Consider the following 21170-nt stretch of genomic DNA (forward strand, 5'->3'; position numbering starts at 1 on the left):
CAACGTACCGGGTAATAATCGCGAACTGCATTTTTGGCAGCATCGTGAATACATGTAGTCATGGCTGCTTCGTCCTCTTTGACGGGGTTGCTTGTTGGCGCGAGGTGCAGCGAAACATTGGATTCGTCTTTGCCCGCCGCCGCCGCCGCCGGGAGCGTCAAAAAGTTGACAAACCGGTCGATCTTGACGCCCGTCCACCTCGCCACCTCCCACAGCCCGACTTGCGCGTTGCCGGCCGCGTCGTCGGCCGTGATTTTCTGCATGTCCTCGTGCACGCGCCGCGCCATTTCCAAAACGTGGTCGTCTCGATGACGTGCTTTGATGCGCAGCGGGACCAGGTTGAGCGTGGGCAGCGTGTCCGGCACGCGGTCGTCGGCGCGGCCGGCCAGGTACACGCCGAGCACAACGTCTTGGCCAGTGTGAGGAAGGGAGAGCGCGTAGGCGGCGAGGACGAGGGACTGCAGGCTGATGCCATTGCGGGCGGCGAGGTCGGTCAGCGCGGATGCGCAGGAAAAGGCGCCTTCTTGAAAGAGCGACGTGCGAGAGCCAGTCATGTCGTTGTCCGGCCTCGAGGCGTCGCTACACCCATCGAGGTATTGGGTCCAGAAAGCTTTGCGAGATGCCATGTGCGCTTCGTCGTGTCGAGCAGTGACCGTGTGTGCCCACTGATGAATCGGCGCCGCATCTCTAGATGCGTCGCCCTTGAGGTGATGGAGCAGGGTATCCGTGATGGCGGGCAGACTGACTCCGTCGTAGAGTGCGTGGTGGATGCGCAGCCGTAGTAGGGTTTCCGGCGATCCAGGTGTCTGGTCAATCTCGATACGAACAAAAGGTTGCACACCGGCATGCGACATGCCAGGCTTGAGTATGACCTGAATAAAAGGCAAATCCTGCTGTCCGGTAGCAAAAAGACATGTGCGCAGCATCGGTAGCTGCTCCACCACTCGCGCCCAAGCATTTCGAACATCCGTGGCGGTGTGTGGCCCCGAAAGCTTATAGGTAAACTCCGGGTAAAAGATGTTGCCATTTGTGTTTTGCCAGATGCTCATCATGTACACCTGCATCGGCAGCGCGGGCAATACGTGCTCGACCTGCCCTTTCAATATGCCCGCTTCGCTCAAGATACCGTCCGCGTCGGCATTCTTTGGCGGCGTCCACGCCTGCCAGCTCAGATTTGTTTGAGGCGGCTCGAAGCTGCCCAACGCGGCTACTTGCTCGGCCATGTGCGCGATGCTGCTGGACCGTACCAGCTGCGTCGGCCGGAGGAAGATGCCCCTCTGCTTGAGAAGAGTCGAGACTTTGATGGCGGTGATGGAGTCGAGACCCAGGTGATACAGCGTGCTGGAAGCATCAATGGCATCCGCGGGGATGTTGGAGACTTGACTCAAGACCTTCCTGATTGCTAGAGACGTAGCGTTCCACTCGTAGGATGTGTACTTGTCAATCTGTGGAATCTCATCGTCATCTTCAGCCAAGGCAATGGGCTGAGATCCACAGATCCGGGTGCCTGCGCGAGAAAAGCTGACCACATCTTCCTCTGCATGCCTCAAAACGTAGTCAAGAGTAGTATGCAGCTCCGCAAGCAACTCCTTTGCATATCTTCCATCGCGGGACTGGCCTTGGCACGCAACCGTCCACTCCAAAACCTCTCCACTGGCCGCCGCTTCCACGCACACGGGATAGTCCACGCCCGACGATCCTTCTACAGATTGAAAAAGCGACCCCGAGCTGCTTTCTGCAGGCGTCTTTTGCAGCAGAAACAAAGAATTGAACAAGTCCTTTCCAGCCGCCTTGGCAGCCGTCGTAGCCTTGCGCAGCGGAACCATTTGATACGACCGCAGCTCGCCAAGATTGTCCTCCATGTAGTGCAGGAACGAGCTGATGGATCCATGCAAGATGCATCGGACGGCGACGGTATTCATCGTGGGAAACAAGAGATCTTCAGCTCCATCAAAGTCGCGTCCCGATAGGATTGAGCCAAAGACGACGTCGAGTGAGCGCGTTGTGCGCGCGAGAATAATGGCCCAGCAGGCTTGGCAGAGCGATTGGAGGCTAATCTTTTGCTCCCGACAGAAGCGGCTTATATCGCTGAGTGTAGTCGAAGAGAATCCCTCTGCTTTTACAACACTGGACGAATCTGGTTCGACTTGGGGAATAATTGTCGGTCGCGCCTTTTCAAGATAATTGGTCCAGAAGCCTTGCGCTTCCGGGGTTAATGAAGCGTTGGACTTGAACAAAAACTGATCTGGTGATGGCCTGCCCACCGATTCACCATAATACAGGGATTTCAGGTCCTGGTGCAACAAGCCCAGAGACCAACCGTCATACAGAGCATGCGAGATGGAGAGCACAAAGAATGTCGTTTCCCCGAGCTGAGCACGTACGACTCGCGCGAGATTTCGTTTGGCTCCGCCTTGACTGGCATGTGCTCTGCTTTGTTCTTGGATGGCTTGCAACTCCTCCAACGAGGTAACAGTCACGTCGGAGATGACGGGAGACGAGTTGTATACGACCTGCGCATAGACTGCCGACGCCTGCGGATCGACGAGTTCCACAAAGCCGGTTCGCAGGATCGGAGTCATGTCAAAGAGCCTGGACCAGGCCGCTTGAAGCTTGTCAACATCAACGCCGGGAGCGACTTTCAGCACTTCATGATTAAAGTACCACGTAAAATCAGATTCAATCATGCCAGACACCATGGCATCTTGAAGTGGCGTTGTAGGGAGAATGTCGTCAGCCTCTGTCATGTCAAACCCAGTCGCCTCGACATAGCGGCGGAGCTTGGATTTGATCTCTCGCAGATTGTCCAATTCGCACGATGCATCGCCGTTTGTCAATCGCATGACTAAACTTGACAGATATGCCATCGACCACCCTTTCATGATTGCCGAGGGACTAATAATCATATGGTGTCTTTTTAGCCGAGCAGAGAACTGGACCGCGTCAATACTGTCCAGGCCAAGCTCAAGCCAGGTAGTCGAGGGCGCAATCTCAGCCTCTGATATGTTGGCTAGAGCTGCAACCTCTCGTCGCAAAACGTCGGCAGCCGGGCCCCATACTTCTTCCACGTTCTCCTTTATAGTCTTTACCTGCTCCGATTTCAATGCATCAACTAAAGCCGTTTCCACTTGAACAGGAATGGCTGCGTCAGTTTCAACGCTCGCGAGCATGTCTTCAAACACATCCAGGATGTTTTTCAGCACTGTTTCACTTGCCAAGTCATTCTTTGCAACCAAAAGGAGCTGCATGGTGTCATCACCGCGCTTTGTGACTTCCAACGCCAAGGAATAGTCGGGATTCAGACCGCCATCCTCAACTATCCATGGCAGATCATCCCGTTGATTCCTCCGATCCTCGATTTGATAGGCAAAGAGGCTTTCAAATAGCGGTTTGCCGTTTGATATCCACTTTTGTAGTTGCTGCAAAGGCACATGAGGGTCCTCGAGGACCGTAGCATTAAAGTCTTGACATCTTTGAAGAAGGGAGTGCCACGTCGGTGCAGACGAAAAATTAGCAAAGAATGGAAGCGTATTGAAGAGTGGTCCGATCGTCTCTTCTACACCTGGCATTGCAATGGATCGACCCGAAATGATGACTCCCGTCGTGGCATTGCCATGGCTGTGCTTCTGAAGAGTCGACACCCAGGCAGCAAGAAGCAAAGACTGCATGGTGACGTTCTTGATCGACCGAAGTGCTTCGAGCTTCGATGCACTTAGAACTCGTGTATGAGATATCGGTCTAACGCTTTTTTCCTCTTTGGGGAGCGCTAGCAAAGACAAAGACCAGCCTTTTAGATGCTCTATCCATGCTTGTTTCGACTCGTCGTGGTTTCTCAGTGGGCCGTGGATGAGGGCATCTGCAAACGATGGGCCTGCTTTGGCTTCGACATTGTTGCAAAGATTTGTAAGCCGGGTCATCATTAAATCGAAGCTTGTGCCATCGTATAATCCATGGAAAATGTGCAACACAATCATGTTGACGTCGGTGTCGGTGACGAAGGTAGCTTTTATTGGCGTGTGCACGCGGTCACTGTTTTCCTTTACCCAGGCGTGCCACAGAGACTCAACAACTTCTTCAATTCTCCCATCTTCAGCGAGAGAGCATTCGTTCCACGGCAGGCTGATGCCCCGGCGGGCGACTTGGACATATCCATCGGGAGTATGCAAAAAGGTTGTCCGAAGAATCGGTTCCTGCTCAAAGAGCTTGTTGAGTGCAGCTCGTACAGACGAGACGACAGCGCCGGGCTTTAAATGAAACTTAAAGACGTTAAAGTATGCTCCTTCCCCATCTTCAACCGCCGTTTTGGCGAGCATCCCCTGTTGCAGGGGCGAGCACGGATAAATGTACTCAATATCCGATGGCGGCGCACCGAGATCTCTGCAAACACGGGCTTTGTACTTGTGTTCAAAGGCCTGGACTCTCTGTCTAGTTCGCTTGACCTCTGCCGATGTATCGTGGGAAGAGGCGGTGGACAGTGCGACAGCAAGATCAGCCACGATGGGGTTGCGAAGGATCAATGCAGGAGAGGCGGCGAACATTCCTTTTTCAACCAGAAAAGCGGACAGCGACAGCGCTGTTATCGAGTCGACGCCAAAGTCAAAAACGCTTGCAGAATCTTCAATGGTAGCGGTATCCAGGTTGCAAAATTGTGCCAGCGAGGAGATGAGCTTCTGGTAGCCTGCGCTATCCTTGGATAGGTCGCGCTTGACAGCAGCGGAGCCGAATTTGATCAAATCTTCTTGCGAGAGCTCGGAGAAGAGTTTCTTGAGCAACTTGGCTTCTGCTTTGTTGTTGGGCGACAAAGGAATATATGGCAGCTTCAAGAAGTAGGACGGAACCATGTAACTCGGGAGTTTGTCCCTGCACATATTTCTCGCGTCCGTGCTGATGCTGCTGTTGTCTGCAAGGACAACCAGAGGTGTGTCAGGAATTTTCTCTTCAACAATAAAAGAAACGAGGACATCCTTTCCGCTTGAGGTATGCTTTGTGACCAGTGTGGTCACGTCATGAATATTCTTGACAGACCGAATGACGTGGTCAATCTCGCCCAGTTCCAGTCTCTGACCACGTAGCTTTACTTGATCATCAGCTCTGCCCAGAAATTCAAAGCATCCATCATGGAGAATGCGAACCAAGTCGCCGGTTCGATAGATTCTTTCGCCAAAAGACTCGAGTGTCGGGAACTTTTCGTCCGTCAGCTGTGGTCGGTTCAGGTAGCCTTTGCCAACTAGCTTGCCGCTGATGCAGAGCTCTCCAACGCCGCCTCGGAGCACTGGAATCTCCGTGTCCTTGTGAAATACGTATGATCCCACGTTGCGGAATTGTCTGCCGATATTGCTAGGGCGGCCGTTTTGCGGTACACGCTGGTAGGTGGTGACACCAATCGTAGCTTCGGTTGGGCCATAGGCGTTGTATATGACGGCCTTGGACCCCCAAGCGTCCAGAATCTCTTGCTTTAACTGTTCTCCACCAGTGATAAAGACGCCGCGACAAAGACCGGGAACCGTCTCGGGATGAGTGAGTCTGGCCAAGCTCGGCGTCAGGTCAATGTGTGTAATGTTGGCGTTGTTGATGAAACCAATCAGGTCGTCGAGGATCAAATCTTTCTTGGCTGAAACAACTGTGATTCCAGCAGACCAGCTCCAGTACTGCTCAAGGACTGAGACGTCAAAGTGCAGTGCCGCAAATTGGAGCCAACGAGAGTCATCAGCCCAGTGGCCATGAAAGAGGTCTTGGAAAGCCATCATGCACTGAACTGTGTTCTCGTGCGTGATTTCGCAACCTTTCGGAGTGCCAGTGGTTCCTGAAGTATATAAACAATAGCAGGTGCTGCTCGGCGTGAGGGTGTTGTTAACCTCACATGGTGTCTCAGCATAATCTGAAAGAAGGGCATTGTCGATTACAATGACTGGGCAAGGCACTTCAAACTCGATGACGTTGTCTTCGCTAGTGAGGAGACAGGGCGCTCGTGAATCCTGCAAAATAAATTGTTTTCGTGCACTGGGTGCGCTAAAGTCTAGAGCAACAAAAGCAGAGCCAGACTTCAGGATACCCAGGATTGCAAAGTACGCTTCGGGGCATTTGTCAAAGTGAATCGCAATGATGCTACCCGCCTCAGTGCGACTCGACAGCATGTTTGCGACCTTGTTGCCAATGGAATTCAACTGAGCAAATGTCCACTGATCGCGAATCGGCTCTTTGCCCCGGAATCCACTGACGTGCTCTAGAGCAATCTTGTCAGGATTGAGCTTTGCCTGAACTTCCACAAATTGGTGCAAAAGTTCAACGGGCGCATTCATGGTAGGTTCGAGCGGTGGAGAAATGGCAAAGATGTCTGGATGATAATTGTGTAGATCATGCTGGTGGCCATCGGGATTCACGAGAAGATCTTCCATGGTGGCGTCAAATTGTCGTAACAGCAATTTTGCTTGGTCAGAGGGCAGAATGTCGCTGAAATAAGTAATTCGCAAGCATATGCTATCGTCATCCCTGGGTTCAACCTCGAGCGACACAGGAAACTCGGCAGCTGCGTCGTCTTGCTTTTGAACCCAAGGCCGATCATTAGCCTCGCTTTCAATCTTCTGGTATGCGACAAGAGTGTCAAAGAGAGCAGTAGCTGGGTAGCCCATTTCCTTCTGGATGCGATTGAGGGGAAGATATTGGTGTTGATAAATGTCAGAAGCTGTGCGCATCATCTGACTTAAGAGGTCCCTGTTCGACCCGAGGTTTTGAGCAACTACTGGCACAGTTGTCAGACAGGGGACTGGTGTACCAAGTGTTGCCTCGCAAGATCTGCCGGAAAATGTGACGCCAAAGATGACGGCTTCCTCTCCGGTATAAGCCGCAAGAAGTCTTGACCATGAGGCCAGGATCGCTGTTTGCACAGAAATCTCCAGGCTCTTTGTCATTTGGTGTAGATCTGGGCTCGTTAATGTAGAGGTCATTTCTTCAATCAGAATCTCTCTGTTTGCTTCTCTGAGCGGCGTAAGAAGTGGGAAGCGGTTGATTGTTGCTTGCTCTCCTAGTTGACGCCAAAACGCGGAAGCTTCTTCCTGCTCACCTGCGGTGCGGTGCAGCACCGCAGAAAGGCCGGTATCGACATCTTCCACGGGTAGGGTCTTGTTGCTATTCAATAGTCTCCCAAAATTGGACAAGAGTTCTTGAAGTGAAGTTGCATCATAGAGCGCGTGGTGGATGATAAGATAAACATTGACTGCACCATTTTTAGTCGTGACGCCCAACCTCCATGGTGGCAAATTCCAGCTTTTCTGTATGCTGTTCGCTTCACTTGCTTTCCAGTCACGGGGTTTGAAACCGCCATTGTCAACATGTATAAATCGTTCGCTCTGCACGCTCTCGTATTGAATCATGGCGTAGGCAGAGTCGGCGTGCCGAACTGATGCAAATCCAGTCCTGAGCATCGCATGGACAGCGACCAACTGCGCCCATTTTTCCGCCACCAACGGAGCAGTAATTTCCTTGTCCATCTCAAGACTGATTTCATTGAGATAATGCACTCCATTGGACGAAACATAGGCGGACAGCATAGCAGACTGCATGGGCGTACAGGGCAGCAAACGGTATCCGTTTCCGGCTATATCCAGCTCTGGACGCACTTGGACATCAAAGGCGGCAAAGTCATGCAGCTCTATCTCTTTCTTAGGTTGATAGCCGTTTTCAAAGATTCTCCTGGCAATTTTCGAGCAATTCTGGCATTCAACAATGTCTGATGCCGAGATAGAGTAGTCCTTCTGGCGCAAGATAGCTGCTACCTGAACAGCATTGATACTGTCAAGGCCGAGCTTGAACAGACTGGTGGTACGGTCGATACGCTGCGTAGGCGTTTGAGAGAGCTCAGATAGAACGGCTCGGACAGCAAGCTCTTCGTCGGTCCAGGAAGAGTCGCTATCCTCCGTCTCATACTGATCTTCACTGTCGTCAAAGAAAAAAGGTTGTCTTAGGTGCACTTGTTCAAGCAACGGCTCAGGAATGCTGCGTCTAGCCAGTACAGCATGTGGCGATTCGAGAATCTGCAGGAGTATGTGCTCGAACAGACTCGCGATTCCTGCGGCCGCGACATGCGGCACCGCAGACATGTCGTAATGTACGTCGAGCACTAGCGTGTTGAGGTTCGGGCAAGGAGTGATTTCGCAGACAAGTGGCAGGTCCATGACTCCCGCGTCTTCTTCTAGCGTCCAAACATTGACATCCATCTCTTGAAGAGGCTGCTGCACGAGAAGAAGACTATCGAAAAGGCTCCTCCTCTCTGTCGCTGCAATCTTTTGAACTTGGCGCAGAGGCGTAAACTGATGTTCCAGCATGCTCGTGTTCAGAGCCAGCAAGCTCTTGGCTAGATCAATATTTGACAGCGTATCTGGCATGTCTTGACGAATAGGCACTGTGTTGAAGCAAGGCGCTACCAGACGTTCGATGCCTTCGAGCCCAATTGTTCGACCATTCATGACATTGCCAAAGCAAACATCACTCTTTTGACTCACTACTGCCAGCAATCTCGCCATAGTAGCCTGACACAGAGCAAGAAGAGAAATGCCGAGAGACTTTATCTGGTGCTGTGTCTTGTGGAGAGACCTCTCAACAGTCAGACTGTGTGTGGCTTGCTGGACCGCCTTTCCGTTGGGCTTCCGAAATAGAACAGAGGGCTGGAAATTGGAGAATTGTTGTTTCCAGAATGTTTGGCTAGTGCTTGGCAGCTTCATAATCTCGCTGATGAATGGGCCTTGAGCCACAGAAGGTCTCAGCTGCTCACCGCGGGCAAGAGATTCGACCTCGCGCCAGAGGCACTCCATTGCAACGCCATCATACAGTGCGTGGTGGCAGATGAAGGAGAGAAACCGAATTTCCCCATATCGAATCAGAGCTAAAGATAGAGGAGGGGTATTTGTCTCCAGAGGTTCCGGCACCAGTGCAAGATGATCGCGGATAGCGTCTTCGAGGGACGGCTGCGTCACGGTAAATTCATGCCACGGCAACTCCCATTTCGCCAGTGACACTTGTGCAATGGGATAGCTCGAGCTATTGGTAGCCATAAAACATGTGCGCAGGATACTGTGGCGCTCGCACATGTGCTGCCAGTAGCCTCTCATCTTATAGGGATCAATATGAAGGCGTAGGAGCGACTTGTTGTAGTAACTCGTCTTTCCGCGAGACACCATGGCTTCTTGGAGTGGAGAGCATGGCAGAATTTCAACAACCTCTTTGTTTTCTTCTGCAAGTACAGCTGTGACAGACTGCTGAAATTCTTGGCTGAAGAAATCGTTTACAATAGCAACGTCGCCGCTTTCATGGCTGGAATGCAGCTTCCTGGCAAGCTGTGCAATGGTAGGATGCTGTAAAATACACGAAATGGATACAGTAGTTCTGAATTCATTCGTTAGGCTTCTTGAAACTTGAATAGCCGAAAGAGAGTCCAGTCCCAGAATTGCGAGCGGCGTCCATCTGCCAATGTCGTTGCGAGAAATTTTGAGCGAGGCTGCTATAAGTGAGGCAATCGCTTGTTCTGTATCGTTCCAGTCTTCGTCATCCTCTTTGACAGAGTTATGCGCAACTGTTTTGAGATAGTCTTTCGACAACTGCGTGAATGTGGTATTGATGGCTCTTTTGTCAACTTTGCCGCTGGAGGTAAGAGGAATGCGCGAAACGGGGATAAGGTACGACGGTACCATGTATGACAGCAGCTTTGCATGCAGCTCTGCAAAGATCTGATGATGCGCAGAGGCATTCGGTTCCAGGATGCGAAAATCTTCCGCGTCCTTGTCTTGGACATAAAATGTCACCAGCCATTCACCCATGGAGTCTATCTGCTTCAGTACCAGTGTCACGGCCGCTGTTGCGGAAGAGACCCGCGACACGATACCGTTGATTTCTGCAGCTTCAATGCGCTGTCCTCGCAACTTTACTTGATCATCGATGCGGCCCAAGATTACTAAAGATCCATCTGGAAGCATACGACCAAAGTCTCCTGACCGATAGAGCCTGCTATATTTTGGGTGCTGGATGAACTTCTCGGCAGTCAGACGTGGCATATTGAGATAGCCAGTCGCAACCTGATCGCCGCCAAAACAGAATTCACCAGCCCAGCCAATGGGGAGAGTTGATAACCCTTTTGGCTGCAGAACTGCAACCGAAGTGTTGTTGAATACCAGCCCAAGATGTTCAATGTAGTCGTCTGAAGACATCTTCTTGACGGAGCAGATATTTGTCGTTTCAGATGGGCCATAGCCTTGCCATAGATACTTGTTCCACCGTTCACTGACAGCATTGGTCATCGGCTCACCAGCAGTTACTAGAAACTCGACGCTTGGTACATTGGAAGGATCGATGAGTGATGCAATGGTTGGTGTGAGGCTCAGGTGAGTGATTTCGAATTGCCGAATGGCCTCCTCGATATCCGCAAACAGAACATCATTCGACGCAGCACACAGACACATGCCTTTATGCCATGCAAAGAATATCTCAAATACCGAGACATCAAAGGCTTGCGAGCAGGCTTGCAGAAAATTTGAAGATGCCTTGGCAGAGTCTGGGTACTCAACTCCGAGATAAGTGACGTTGCTGGCGATATTCTTGTGGCTGACGGTGACACCTTTTGGTGTGCCTGTTGTCCCAGATGTGTAGATGACATAGGCCGTATTGCTACTATTGATGTCGATGGATGGGTTCTCGACGGGATAGTCTTCCATCGACTCCTCGTCGATGAGGATCGTGCGAACAGTAGTTGAAGGAGGAATATTGCTTATCGAATCCTCATCAGCAAGGCAGAGACGGGATCCTGACTGGTTAAAGATTTCCAGTATTCGGGCATTCGGTGTGGAGGGCAGCAGCGGTAGATAGCCGCAACCCGCTTTAATTATACCCAAAATGGTGGTATAGAGGCGAATGGATTTGTTCATGATGATGGGTATGACCTCGCCGGATTGTACTTTCTGACTCAGGAGGAAGTGGGCGATACAATTCGCATTTCGATTGAGGTCTGTGTATGTAATGTTTGTTGCTTCCATAGTAGTAGCCGATGATTGTGTAGCAAAAGAAACAGCCGTGCGATCGCCAAAGCGGGTTGCTGCTCGTTCCACGACGCCAGCAAGGTTATCCGGCTGTGAGTCGCGATCCATCTTTTCCAACTTCATATTGTAAGTCGAAACATCTGTCTCCATCGAGCGCATTGACTCCAGTAGAGAATGTGGGTTCTCAAGGATAGCTGAGGATATCTCGGCGACCTGGCTCAGTATCTTCTCCACCGACTCGGACGAAAAATAGTCATCGTGGAAAGTTGCTTGGAGGACGACAGCGTCCTGAATGGGTTGCACTTCGAGGACTAGTTTAGTTTCTAGCCTGTCAAGATGCGCAATCTCTTGAACGATGCTGCCTGTCTGCTTTCGCTGCTCAAGAGACTCTTGGTAGACAAATAGCACATCGTACAACTGTTCTGCACCATACATGTTGATACTCTTCTTGACGGCAAGTTGCGACAGGGTTGAGTGCTCCATCATGTGACGATTGCTCGACGATATGCTATTGACAAGATCATCGATGGTATTCATGCGCTCCATATTCACACGGAGGGGTAATGAGCTGATGCAAGGCCCCATGATGTTTTCGACGCCTTTTACAGGAATAGTGCGCCCAGAGGTTACAGAGCCTATCACGACGTCCTGTAAGCCAAGGATACCGCCCCAGACCAGCGAAAGAGCTGCCTGAAACGGCACCTGGGCGCTTCCATTGTATGCCTGGTTGGCTGAGCTCGGTAGAGAGTGTCTGTACGTTTTCGACTGAATCGTCCCGCAAGGTACTGCTCGAGGTATAAGTCGGGGAAAGGGGGGCTTGTTCCATCCAAAGAGGTAGTCAGCCCAGAATACCCTGGCTTTTTCGTCATACTGCTCGCGTTTCTGCGACAAGGAGAAAGCAACCATGTCTCGGAATTGATTCCGCGATGGCAGTCCTTCGCTGCCGATAGCTCTTGCAAGATCAGACTTGAAAAGATCAAGAGACCAGCCGTCGTAAATTGCGTGGTGCAGGTGTACCTGCATGTTGTAAGAGTTGCCCTTGGCACCCTTCTTGATGCGAATCTGCAATGGGCGCAGTAGATCTGGATTACTCTTCTTCGGTGGCACCAATTCCATTTCATCAGCTATCCTGACACAATCTGAGTTGATCGCATCAAAAATCACAGAGTAAATTGTGGAGTCGTGTTGCACAAATCCAGTCCGGAGGATCTCGTTTTGCTCAACAATAGCATGAATGGCCCGGCATATGTCCTCGGCAGCGGCTGTCGTGGATAGCTCCAGATCCACCGCATTCCAGTACGCCCCGGGGTTGCGTATTGATTCAGAGAGCATGGCGATTTGGAGATTGGTGCATGGGATAATATCTTGAACGTTGCGATAGGACATCTCGAGCTTGAGTTCTTTGGACTTGAGCTCGGCCAATTTTTCAAGGCAGCTGACAGAGGTCCTAGTTCCCTCGTTGTCTCCATCTGCCTCGTCAATTATCTTTATTGAGGAGACGAGATGTCCGATTGTCTTCATTTTCAGTAGCGACACGGCTCGGACATCATAACCAGCGTCACGCAGGTCGGAAGAGAGTCCGATTGCTGTGAGAGAGTCCAGTCCGGCTCGAGCTAGCTCAGTCTGAAGACTGAGCTGCGATCCGAAACAATCTTGCAGCACCTGTAATAGCTCAGGCTCTGTAGACTTTTTCAAATCGGCGGATTGCCCCTCTTGAGCCTTTGATTGCTCAAATTGCCGTTGTAATTCTTTGGCATTGACTTTGCCGCTAGGTAGTCTTGGCAGCTCCTCCGAGAGCACCACGTCGCCGGGTATCATGAATTGTGGCAGCCATTGACTGCAGCTTTGTAGAATATCAACCTCTGATACGCAGGCATCTACAGCACAGAAAAGCACCAGTATTCCGCCAATCACTCTCGCAGCAGCTCCGTGGCATCCGCTCGTTTTCATGGCCGCATGCTCAATCTCCCCCAGCTCAATGCGCTGGCCGCGGAGCTTGACCTGCCCATCAGATATGCGGCCCAGACATTCGAGCGTGCCATCTTGATTCATCTTTGCTTTGTCGCCAGTACGATACACACGACCGTACGGCGACTCGATGAACGCTTTGTTGGTTTTTAGCTCATCATTGAGGTACCCGGACGCGAGCTGATGACCACCGACCGCAAGTTCGCCAACATCACCTGCGGGTAGTAAGTCAAAGCTTGTTGGATCATAATCGTCAGCTGCTGGCTTGATTATGAAACAAGATACGGTCTCTGGCGGAATGCCAATGTTTCCTGTAGAGTAATTCGACTGAAAGTCACCTTGTAATGTACTATTTGCGTATCAGCATGGCTTTCAAGAGTTATTATCGGCACTTCCTGTACTGACCAGTGAATCGTTGCCTCCGTCGGCCCGTACATTGCCCACAGAATGCTTCCTCTGTCAGTGGTGCCACCAAACTCCTTGACCACCAGCGGGTTCAGCATCTCTCCGATTGTCAGCAAAAGCTTGAGCTGTGGCGCATTTTCTCTCTTTCGCAGCAGGCTCGCCGCCACTGTTGGCGTGAGCTCGCAAGCGTCAACGCTCGCTTGCCGTAGCACAGCGGGGAGATCGTCCAAAGTTTCTTGACGACTGGCACTGATGAGCGTCTCGCCGCGAAAGAGAGGGAAGAAGATTTCAAAGACGGAGACGTCAAATGTAGGCGCTGCGAACTGAAAGAATCTTGAAAAGCGCGGAATGTGAGCATCGTGAGCGAGGAGGGCTTGCGTGGCTGCCGAGTGGGATATTGAGACACCTTTGGGCGTGCCCGTCGACCCCGAAGTGTACATTACGTAGGCATAATTGTGCGGCGTAATCTGCCGTGTCACGGCCTGATGATGCTGAACGATTGCTTCATAGCTGTCGGAGGCGTAAAGAAGCTCAACTCCCGCATCTCGAGGTATCCTGGCGGACAGCTCTGGACTAGTAATGACAACCTTGGCACCGACGTCTTTCAATATAAATTGAACTCTCTCTGCAGGGGCGTCTAAGTTTAGGGGACAAAATGCACCTCCGGCTTTGAGAATAGCTAGCAGCGTGATATATAGATCTGGGCACTGCTGTAAAAGCACGGGGACAATCAGCTGGCCATGGACAGAAACGCATGACTGCGCAATCTGAGATGCCAGGGCATCAGAAGCATCATGAAGCGACTTGTAGGAGAATTTGGTGATTTCACCTTTGCAGAGGTGTTCCAGGGCAATGTGGTCGCAAGCAGGCCGTACGAGCTGGTGCAACAGTGTCGGCCCAGGCAGTATTGTGGGCGACGGGTTGAGGACGGACAGGCCAAGACCTGCGGCGGCGCTATGCATGGTTGCAGCAGGCTATTTTCGTCTGGTGTGGTAATTGATAGTCAACGAGAAGATGGTGCTGCTGGCTCGGACTGCGCACGCTCAAAGCCTGACTTGTATGTTTAAGAATAGCTGGCTTTCATGTGGAGTCGTGGTAAATAGTTCTCTGCGTGCATGACTTGTCACAACGCGCAGCCGGCGCATGCTAGGACGAGGGACCGCGGGAAGCGTGAAAAGTCATAAACAGCCACGTCAATATTGCTCTTTACGACGAGGGTCAGCAAAACAAAATCATGCTATCATCAGCCGTGCAGACGGACGGTACGTTCCGGGCTTCGTTCGATACATCTACCCTTGCAGAAGCTTGGGATCGCAGGGATAGTCTGCGGCGTTGCGTGTGGAGGTATGTAATTCGGACAATCGCGCAGACTCCAGCAAGGGAGACAGATGAATCTCATGAGCCAATGAAAAGGATGGTAAATCAAATATTATTGCGTGATCACAAATCGAAAGCAATCTGTTTGACAGTTGCTGGTCGACAGTGGTCGTGGCCTCTGTGGGGCACTTGCATTGGCGGTGGCCTGTCAGAGCTCAGCAATTATTCAGCGCAGCGTTGTGATTCGATGACGGCGCCCAGATCACGCCGTCAGGAGTATGAATCACTTGAACGGGATGGCTGGCTGCAGCAAGGGCAGTTGTATGCGACCGGCCGTTGGGGGTTTGGTTGCATTAAACAGGTTGCGGGTTAATAAGAATTAGGCTGAAGGATGGAAAATGCGGAGTGTAATGGATTGGTATAGGGTGGGCGGCAGCGCGGTGGCCCAGGCTGTCTCGCGTGGAGCTTCTAAGTTGGCCTAGCACTTGGCTAGCAGATGCGAAATTCACAAGCGTGGCTGGGCAGGGATCCGCCACATGAGCTGTCTGAGATGCAGATCGAGGGCTTGGGCTTGGGTGGTGATGGTTGATGATGGTGGTGGTGGGAGTGAGAAGGGAGCGAGCCCGTGCTATTCCCCTGTGTTTGGTGCAAGAGGGAAAAAAAGGACGGCAGGCCAACGCAATGGGACAGAGAGCTACAGTGTGAACAGACTAACTAACAGTGCACTACGTACGCCTTTTCCCGCCAGGTACAACTTTATTCCCAGACAGCCACCTCCCAACCCACCAAGCACAAGGCGGGTGGCCTTTGTCCATGACGAGGCGATGCGACCAGGGCATACGCTAATAAGGAGTGGCACCGTGCCGTTGCATACATCATACATCATGATACACGCTGCCATTCGTACATACATACAGCTCGTGCGGAGCTATCGGAGAAGCAGCCTAAACGGTCTTCGAGTCTGCGAGTCCTGCGACCGCCACTATCGCAGACTCGCTGCGACAATGACACCACGACGGGATGGTACTCGCGCCCCCCAAATTCTTGCGGGATGTGAGTTTCTGCACAGACGCTGTTGGCAGGTGGGCGTTCACCCACCCACTCGCTTGTTCGAGGATTATAACGCAATCACAGTATATACTCCATCGCCTTGGATACCTAAACACCTCGTCTTGGCCAGCCTGGGCATCCTGGATCCAGCAAGCTGCGAGCCACTAACCAAAAAATAATGGAAGTGGCGCGCCATCGCAGGAGAGGGGTCATGCAGGGAGGGCTTGGGTTAACTGACGACTTCCAAGTCGCAACAACGAAAGAGCAGCAAAGCTGCAAACTAGCCCAAATGCAAGACAAGGTTCCACCGCCCCCCCGGCCCGCGGATTTACGTAGTCTCTGCACGACTTATTAACCAAGCTCGCTTTTGGGCTAGTTGGCTTTACATAGTTTATTAGTCCACCCATCACAAGGCGCCCGCAGCCTAGGCGCGGGCTCAAAATTTACCCCCCTCAAAGATTCACAGGCATCCGTCGGCGCCATGGCATGCCGGGAAGCAGAAGCGGTCACCTTGGTACAGATGACTGTTTGTCTGAGAGGGGAACGACGACTTGGAGGAGGTGCGTGTGGGTCGTGTAGCCGGCAATTGAGCGCAGTGGGTGCACATCAGTCGCTCGGTGTGGAGTATATAAGCTTGCCTCCCATCGCAAGAGAAACCAAGGCCACGGTCCGGCGCTCAAGGAGAAAAAAAAACGAAAATTTTTCACGACGAGGCGGGCAAGGGCCGTGCAGATGAGCGGGTGGTGGGCAGCTTGGGTGTGTGTGCCAGGTCTGGATCTTATCAGATCCTTTTTTTTTTTATCTGATCATCAGATAAAAAATTCGCTCACCCCCCACATAGCGCTGGCGAGAAGAAGACAATGTAAGTTGTTTCGCACCCCTCCCTCGAAAAACGGAAGCCTTGGCTACAGTGTTGGAATTGGCGCTCTTATTTGCTACATTATTGTTTTCTATGGCTTCTTCAGATGCGCGAATCTCTCGGCTTTCTTGATCTGCGACTGCATCTTTCCAAGGTTGGCCAGGTTGCGACAAGCCAAGCACGCTATATGAGGGGGGGGGGCGCACACACGAGGGTTCTTGGTCAGTTCCTGCGCAGTGGGCGCGGATGAACAATTTACCAAGATCCAAAACAAGCCAACCGAAGCGTCATCCTCCCCCCCTCCACTGCTCCCCTGGATGCGTACTCCAATTCGAGCAGCTGAACGGCACAGGCAAATTCCGCCAAGCAGCGCATGTGGATGTTACACTGCATTTAAGCATCCCAGAGGGGCTCCGCTTGCATACTTGCCTGTGCCTTTTTATTCTCTCTTGTTCTTAATGAGACACCGTTCTCCGAGCTCATGCGGAGCGCTGGACTATGTCCGAAGTTGCTGCCAGCTATGCCGGCGGCTCCATTGAACAACCTTGGACAAGGAACTTGCGTCTAGGGTCGTCTCAAAGCAGCCGGCCGGGACGAGACCGCCTCGCCCTGACAGCTGCAGAACTCACTGGTCCAATGTCACCTTATCTGCCAAACCTCTGCGCGGAGATATTTCCTATTAGCCCACGCCAGTAACTATTTAAACGTGGCCGCGTGGGGTTGTTGAATGCCGAACAACGGGGCCACTAATAGCAAGCAACCTTGGGAAACGCTGTCTTTGGCGCCGGCAACTCGTGATTCTCCCTCCCCTACCTAGATGACCTTAGTGCCAGTAGAACGCAATAATAGTTACAAAGCACCGACTAGTTAATCGAGCTCCATCAGGTCCATGAAGGGTCCCCAGTTACGGCTGAAATCGGCAGACACTGCTACGAGCATGGCATGTTGTTGCGCCCATTCTGCCCGACCCGCGACCGGCATTCTCATTGCCAATCAGTGGCGTCTGTCTCCAAGAGATCCCGAAATATATATGTAGACGCTTGCCCCTCCGACCAAGCCATCTTGGACCCCTCCTACATCTTTCCCGCCTCGTCTACCACCACCTCCCACATTCAACATCCACCTCGGCACTAGGCCTCAACTGGACCTTTTCTTGATTCCGTCTTCTCGTGTAAGACTTTCACTTCCTTTTCCTCTGCTTGCTTGTCACTCTCAGCATTGAAACATTGCTAACTCTATCCAAAGACTTTTTTTTATATTCTTAATTTGTTCAGCAATTGTCGTCTTTCAAGTCAGCAGCAAGCCACAATGTCTCCTCATCGAGAAACCACTGGAGACGAGAGCACCACTACCACCGTGCCCCAGAACGGCACTAATGGCGCTGCTGCTCCGGAGCTTGTAGCTGTGCCTACCAACGGCGCCGCGGTCAAGGCCCCCGAGACTCTTGCCGTCCAAAATGGCGCCAATTCGCGCGTCAAGCCCATTCAGCGCTCCTCCCATCTAGTCGCGGCCGATCTCGACGGCGAATTCGACCTCATCTGCGTCGGCTTTGGCCCCGCCAGTCTCTCCGTTGCCATTGCGCTCCACGACACTCTTGCCGCAGGCAAGAAGCTGCGTCCCGATGGATCTTCTCCCAAGGTACTTTTCCTCGAGAAGCAGACTCGCTTTGCTTGGCATGCCGGTATGCTTCTTCCTGGAGCCAAGATGCAGATTTCGTTTATTAAGGATCTGGCCACCCTCCGTGATCCTCGATCACATTTTACTTTCCTCAACTATCTCCACCAACACGATCGCCTGGTCGACTTTACCAACCTCAGCACATTCCTCCCCGCTCGTGTCGAATATGAAGACTACATGAGATGGTGCTCCGCTCACTTTGAGCACCTTGCTCAATACGACCACGAGGTTGTGTCGGTCACACCAGCGGTAAAGAAGGCCGACACCGTCAAGCTTTTTGCCGTCGAGGCCCGAAACAATGTCAATGGACAGGTGCAGACTTTCCGAGGACGAAACATCATGCTGGCCACCGGCGGCAAACCCAGCTTCCCCAAGAGCTTCCCTGTCAAGCACCCCCGCATTCTGCATTCCTCGCAGTATGCGTACATGGTGCCCCAGATTCTTACTGACAAGAATGCCGCCTACAAAGTTGTTGTGGTCGGTGCTGGCCAGAGTGCGGCCGAAATTTTCCACAACATTCAGAACCTATACCCCAACTCGAGTACGCAGCTTGTGATGCGTCAAGAATTCCTGAAACCCAGCGATGACTCGCCCTTGTAAGTACCTCGCCCACCACATTTAAGCAATGTTGTTGTTGCTAATGCATGCATGTCCAGCGTTAATTCCATCTTCAACCCTGAGTACATCGATGCCCTGTTCCCCAAGTCGGCGAAGGGTAGGAGTGAGTTCCTTGTCGACGCTCGTGCGACAAACTATGGTGTTGTGCGACTGGAACTCATTGAAGAGCTCTTTGAGCGCATGTACGCGCAGAAGCGCGTACTTGGCCCGGATGAGCGTACCTGGCCTCATAGAATCATGGGCTGTCGCCAGATCAGCAACATTGAGCCTCACGGAGATCGTCTCGAGGTCAAGATTCACGGCCTTTCGGATGGCGTTGTCAACTCTGCTGATGAAGAGATTCTTTCGGCTGATCTCATAATTGCAGCCACTGGCTACCAGCGTAATGCCCACATTGACATGCTCAAGAGCACTTGGGAGATGCTACCCAAGGCTGTCCCGGGGACTGCCATGTTCAACAAGGGCGTTACAGGATGGAATGTCGACACGGAGCAGGGCGAACGCAAGCTGGCTGTCGGTCGTGACTATCGCGTCCAGTACAAGGCCGGCTCGGTAGCCGGTGACGCCGGCATTTGGCTGCAGGGCTGCTGCGAGGGAACCCACGGAGTAAGTTGAACAGGTCTAATGTTCAGGTGGCGAATAAGAATGCTAATCAAGGACATAGTTGAGCGATACCCTTTTGTCAGTCCTTGCTACGAGGTCCGGCGAAATGGTCCAGTCCATTTTTGGAACTGAGCACTAAGACACTATTATGTCGGCTGGGTAAGAGTGGCGTGGCGTACGAAGCGCGGCGAGAGTGGCCTAACAAGTAGACAGAATCAATTGCTACTTTGGAGGGCTTAGTTTGGAAAAGTAACAGTTCATATTCTTAGCGAAGATGCGTGCGCGTGAGCCGCATCCGATGTTTCTTTTGCTTTGGGCTTTGATATTTGTGTCGGCCTGCCCGTATTTTGCGGTACGAAGGTCATAGAAGGATAAACGCATATCATGCTTAGATTCGATGAATGGATCATGGCAGAATTTTGTCAAATCGAAGTCTGCGTCTCGAATATGTCTTTCTGTTGGGTGATCATTTGTTGAGTAGAGGAGCTGATAGCAGATTTCGAGTTTGACTTTGTGTTGGGTGAGATGTACATCGACTCCATCCCGGACTTGAACTTGTGTTTTTGTTTTGCTGTGTAATTGAGCCAATGAGCCAATGGCACAACTCAGATAAAGCCAAAGCTCGGGCTTGATGATGTTGTTGCGCTTGGTGAATCAAAGATGAAGCTCGGTAACAGGTTCAAGTCCGCAACATGTCCGTTGGCGGTGGTGCGGTGAGCAAGTGTGATGGTTGCTCCGCTTCAATCTGTCTCAGGCTTGGATAGTGGAGGTTGACACAGAAGAACACCATGTGGAATGGACATGCCTCATACGGCGGCTTGAGGGATGTACTGATAAAGCAGCGAGCAGCTGCTGTTTCTGGCAAGGGTCTGGTGCCATTTAAGTGGGCAAAGCTGAGGTGGAGCCCGCCTCGGACCCAAGCAATCAACTCGAGGTCCGAGAAACGGACATCACATTTACTGGTGATAATAGCAAACGAACCTGTAAGAAGGCTCCATAACGGTGGCCGTGGATCATGGCACCTTTTATCACGGCGAACCTGGGAAATATTACGTGCGGAGGAACCCCGCAGAAAACAAGTCCAGACAATGTTGAGATTGTGGCTGTGCAACACAGAGACTGGGCGGTTGGTGCAAGCGCGACTTGTGCGTTGTATGGGCAATTCCTAGTCGTGATGGCCGAGGGCGGCGCAGCGGCGGCGGCGGCGGTGGCGGGCAGCGGTGGCATGCACCATTGTGAAGTGTCCATCTTCTATGGTTGACTGGATGCAGGTCGTTGAGTTAGCACGTCGTGGCCGCGTGGCTTTAAGGGAGAATATGTGCAGGCTGGGCGGCGCCTTGTAGGGCGAGCCGAGCAACGGCAGCACCGGGTCATCTGAGACCGGCAATCAGCTAGCAAGATCGGTCGTGGTGATAAGCCAAGGACGGTATTCGATAAAGGAGATGGAGGCCCCAAGGACGTGTACTCGTACGTAGCCTGTGTCGTGGCCCTGTGACGCGGCATGAGTAGAGACTACGCGGCGAAAGCGTCAAAGCCTGGTCAACTGGTGTCAAGTGCGTGTAGCTGCATGCAGGGCTGTTAAATGGACGGCGAGGTGAGTCACTGGGCGCTAAACATGATAGAGGTCGACTAGAATGCGTGATTGATTGGTG

At 52.1% G+C, this 21170-nt stretch overlaps 2 protein-coding genes across 2 annotated transcripts in view; one reads left to right on the forward strand and one right to left on the reverse strand.

The window, feature by feature from the left end:
* BBA_05020 (amino acid adenylation domain-containing protein) overlaps window positions 1–14356 on the reverse strand; it is a gene marked incomplete at both ends in the record, with an annotated part of 14674 nt that extends 318 nt beyond the window's left edge. The window contains 2 exons of the mRNA XM_008600117.1: window positions 9–13338; window positions 13395–14356. Of these exons, the coding sequence (XP_008598339.1) occupies window positions 9–13338; window positions 13395–14356 (14292 nt within the window). The remainder of the gene's footprint in view (window positions 1–8; window positions 13339–13394) is intronic.
* A 3572-nt stretch (window positions 14357–17928) lies between these two features.
* BBA_05021 (L-ornithine 5-monooxygenase) lies at window positions 17929–19657 on the forward strand (the record flags this gene model as incomplete). Its single annotated transcript, XM_008600118.1, has 3 exons — window positions 17929–18893; window positions 18954–19521; window positions 19580–19657. The coding sequence occupies 3 exons, from the start codon at window positions 17929–17931 to the stop codon at window positions 19655–19657; spliced, it is 1611 nt and encodes a 536-aa protein (XP_008598340.1).
* Window positions 19658–21170: the final 1513 nt, after the last annotated feature.

This window comes from Beauveria bassiana (assembly GCF_000280675.1).
Source record: "Beauveria bassiana ARSEF 2860 unplaced genomic scaffold BBA_S00012, whole genome shotgun sequence".
NCBI classification, from domain to species: Eukaryota; Fungi; Ascomycota; class Sordariomycetes; order Hypocreales; family Cordycipitaceae; genus Beauveria; species Beauveria bassiana.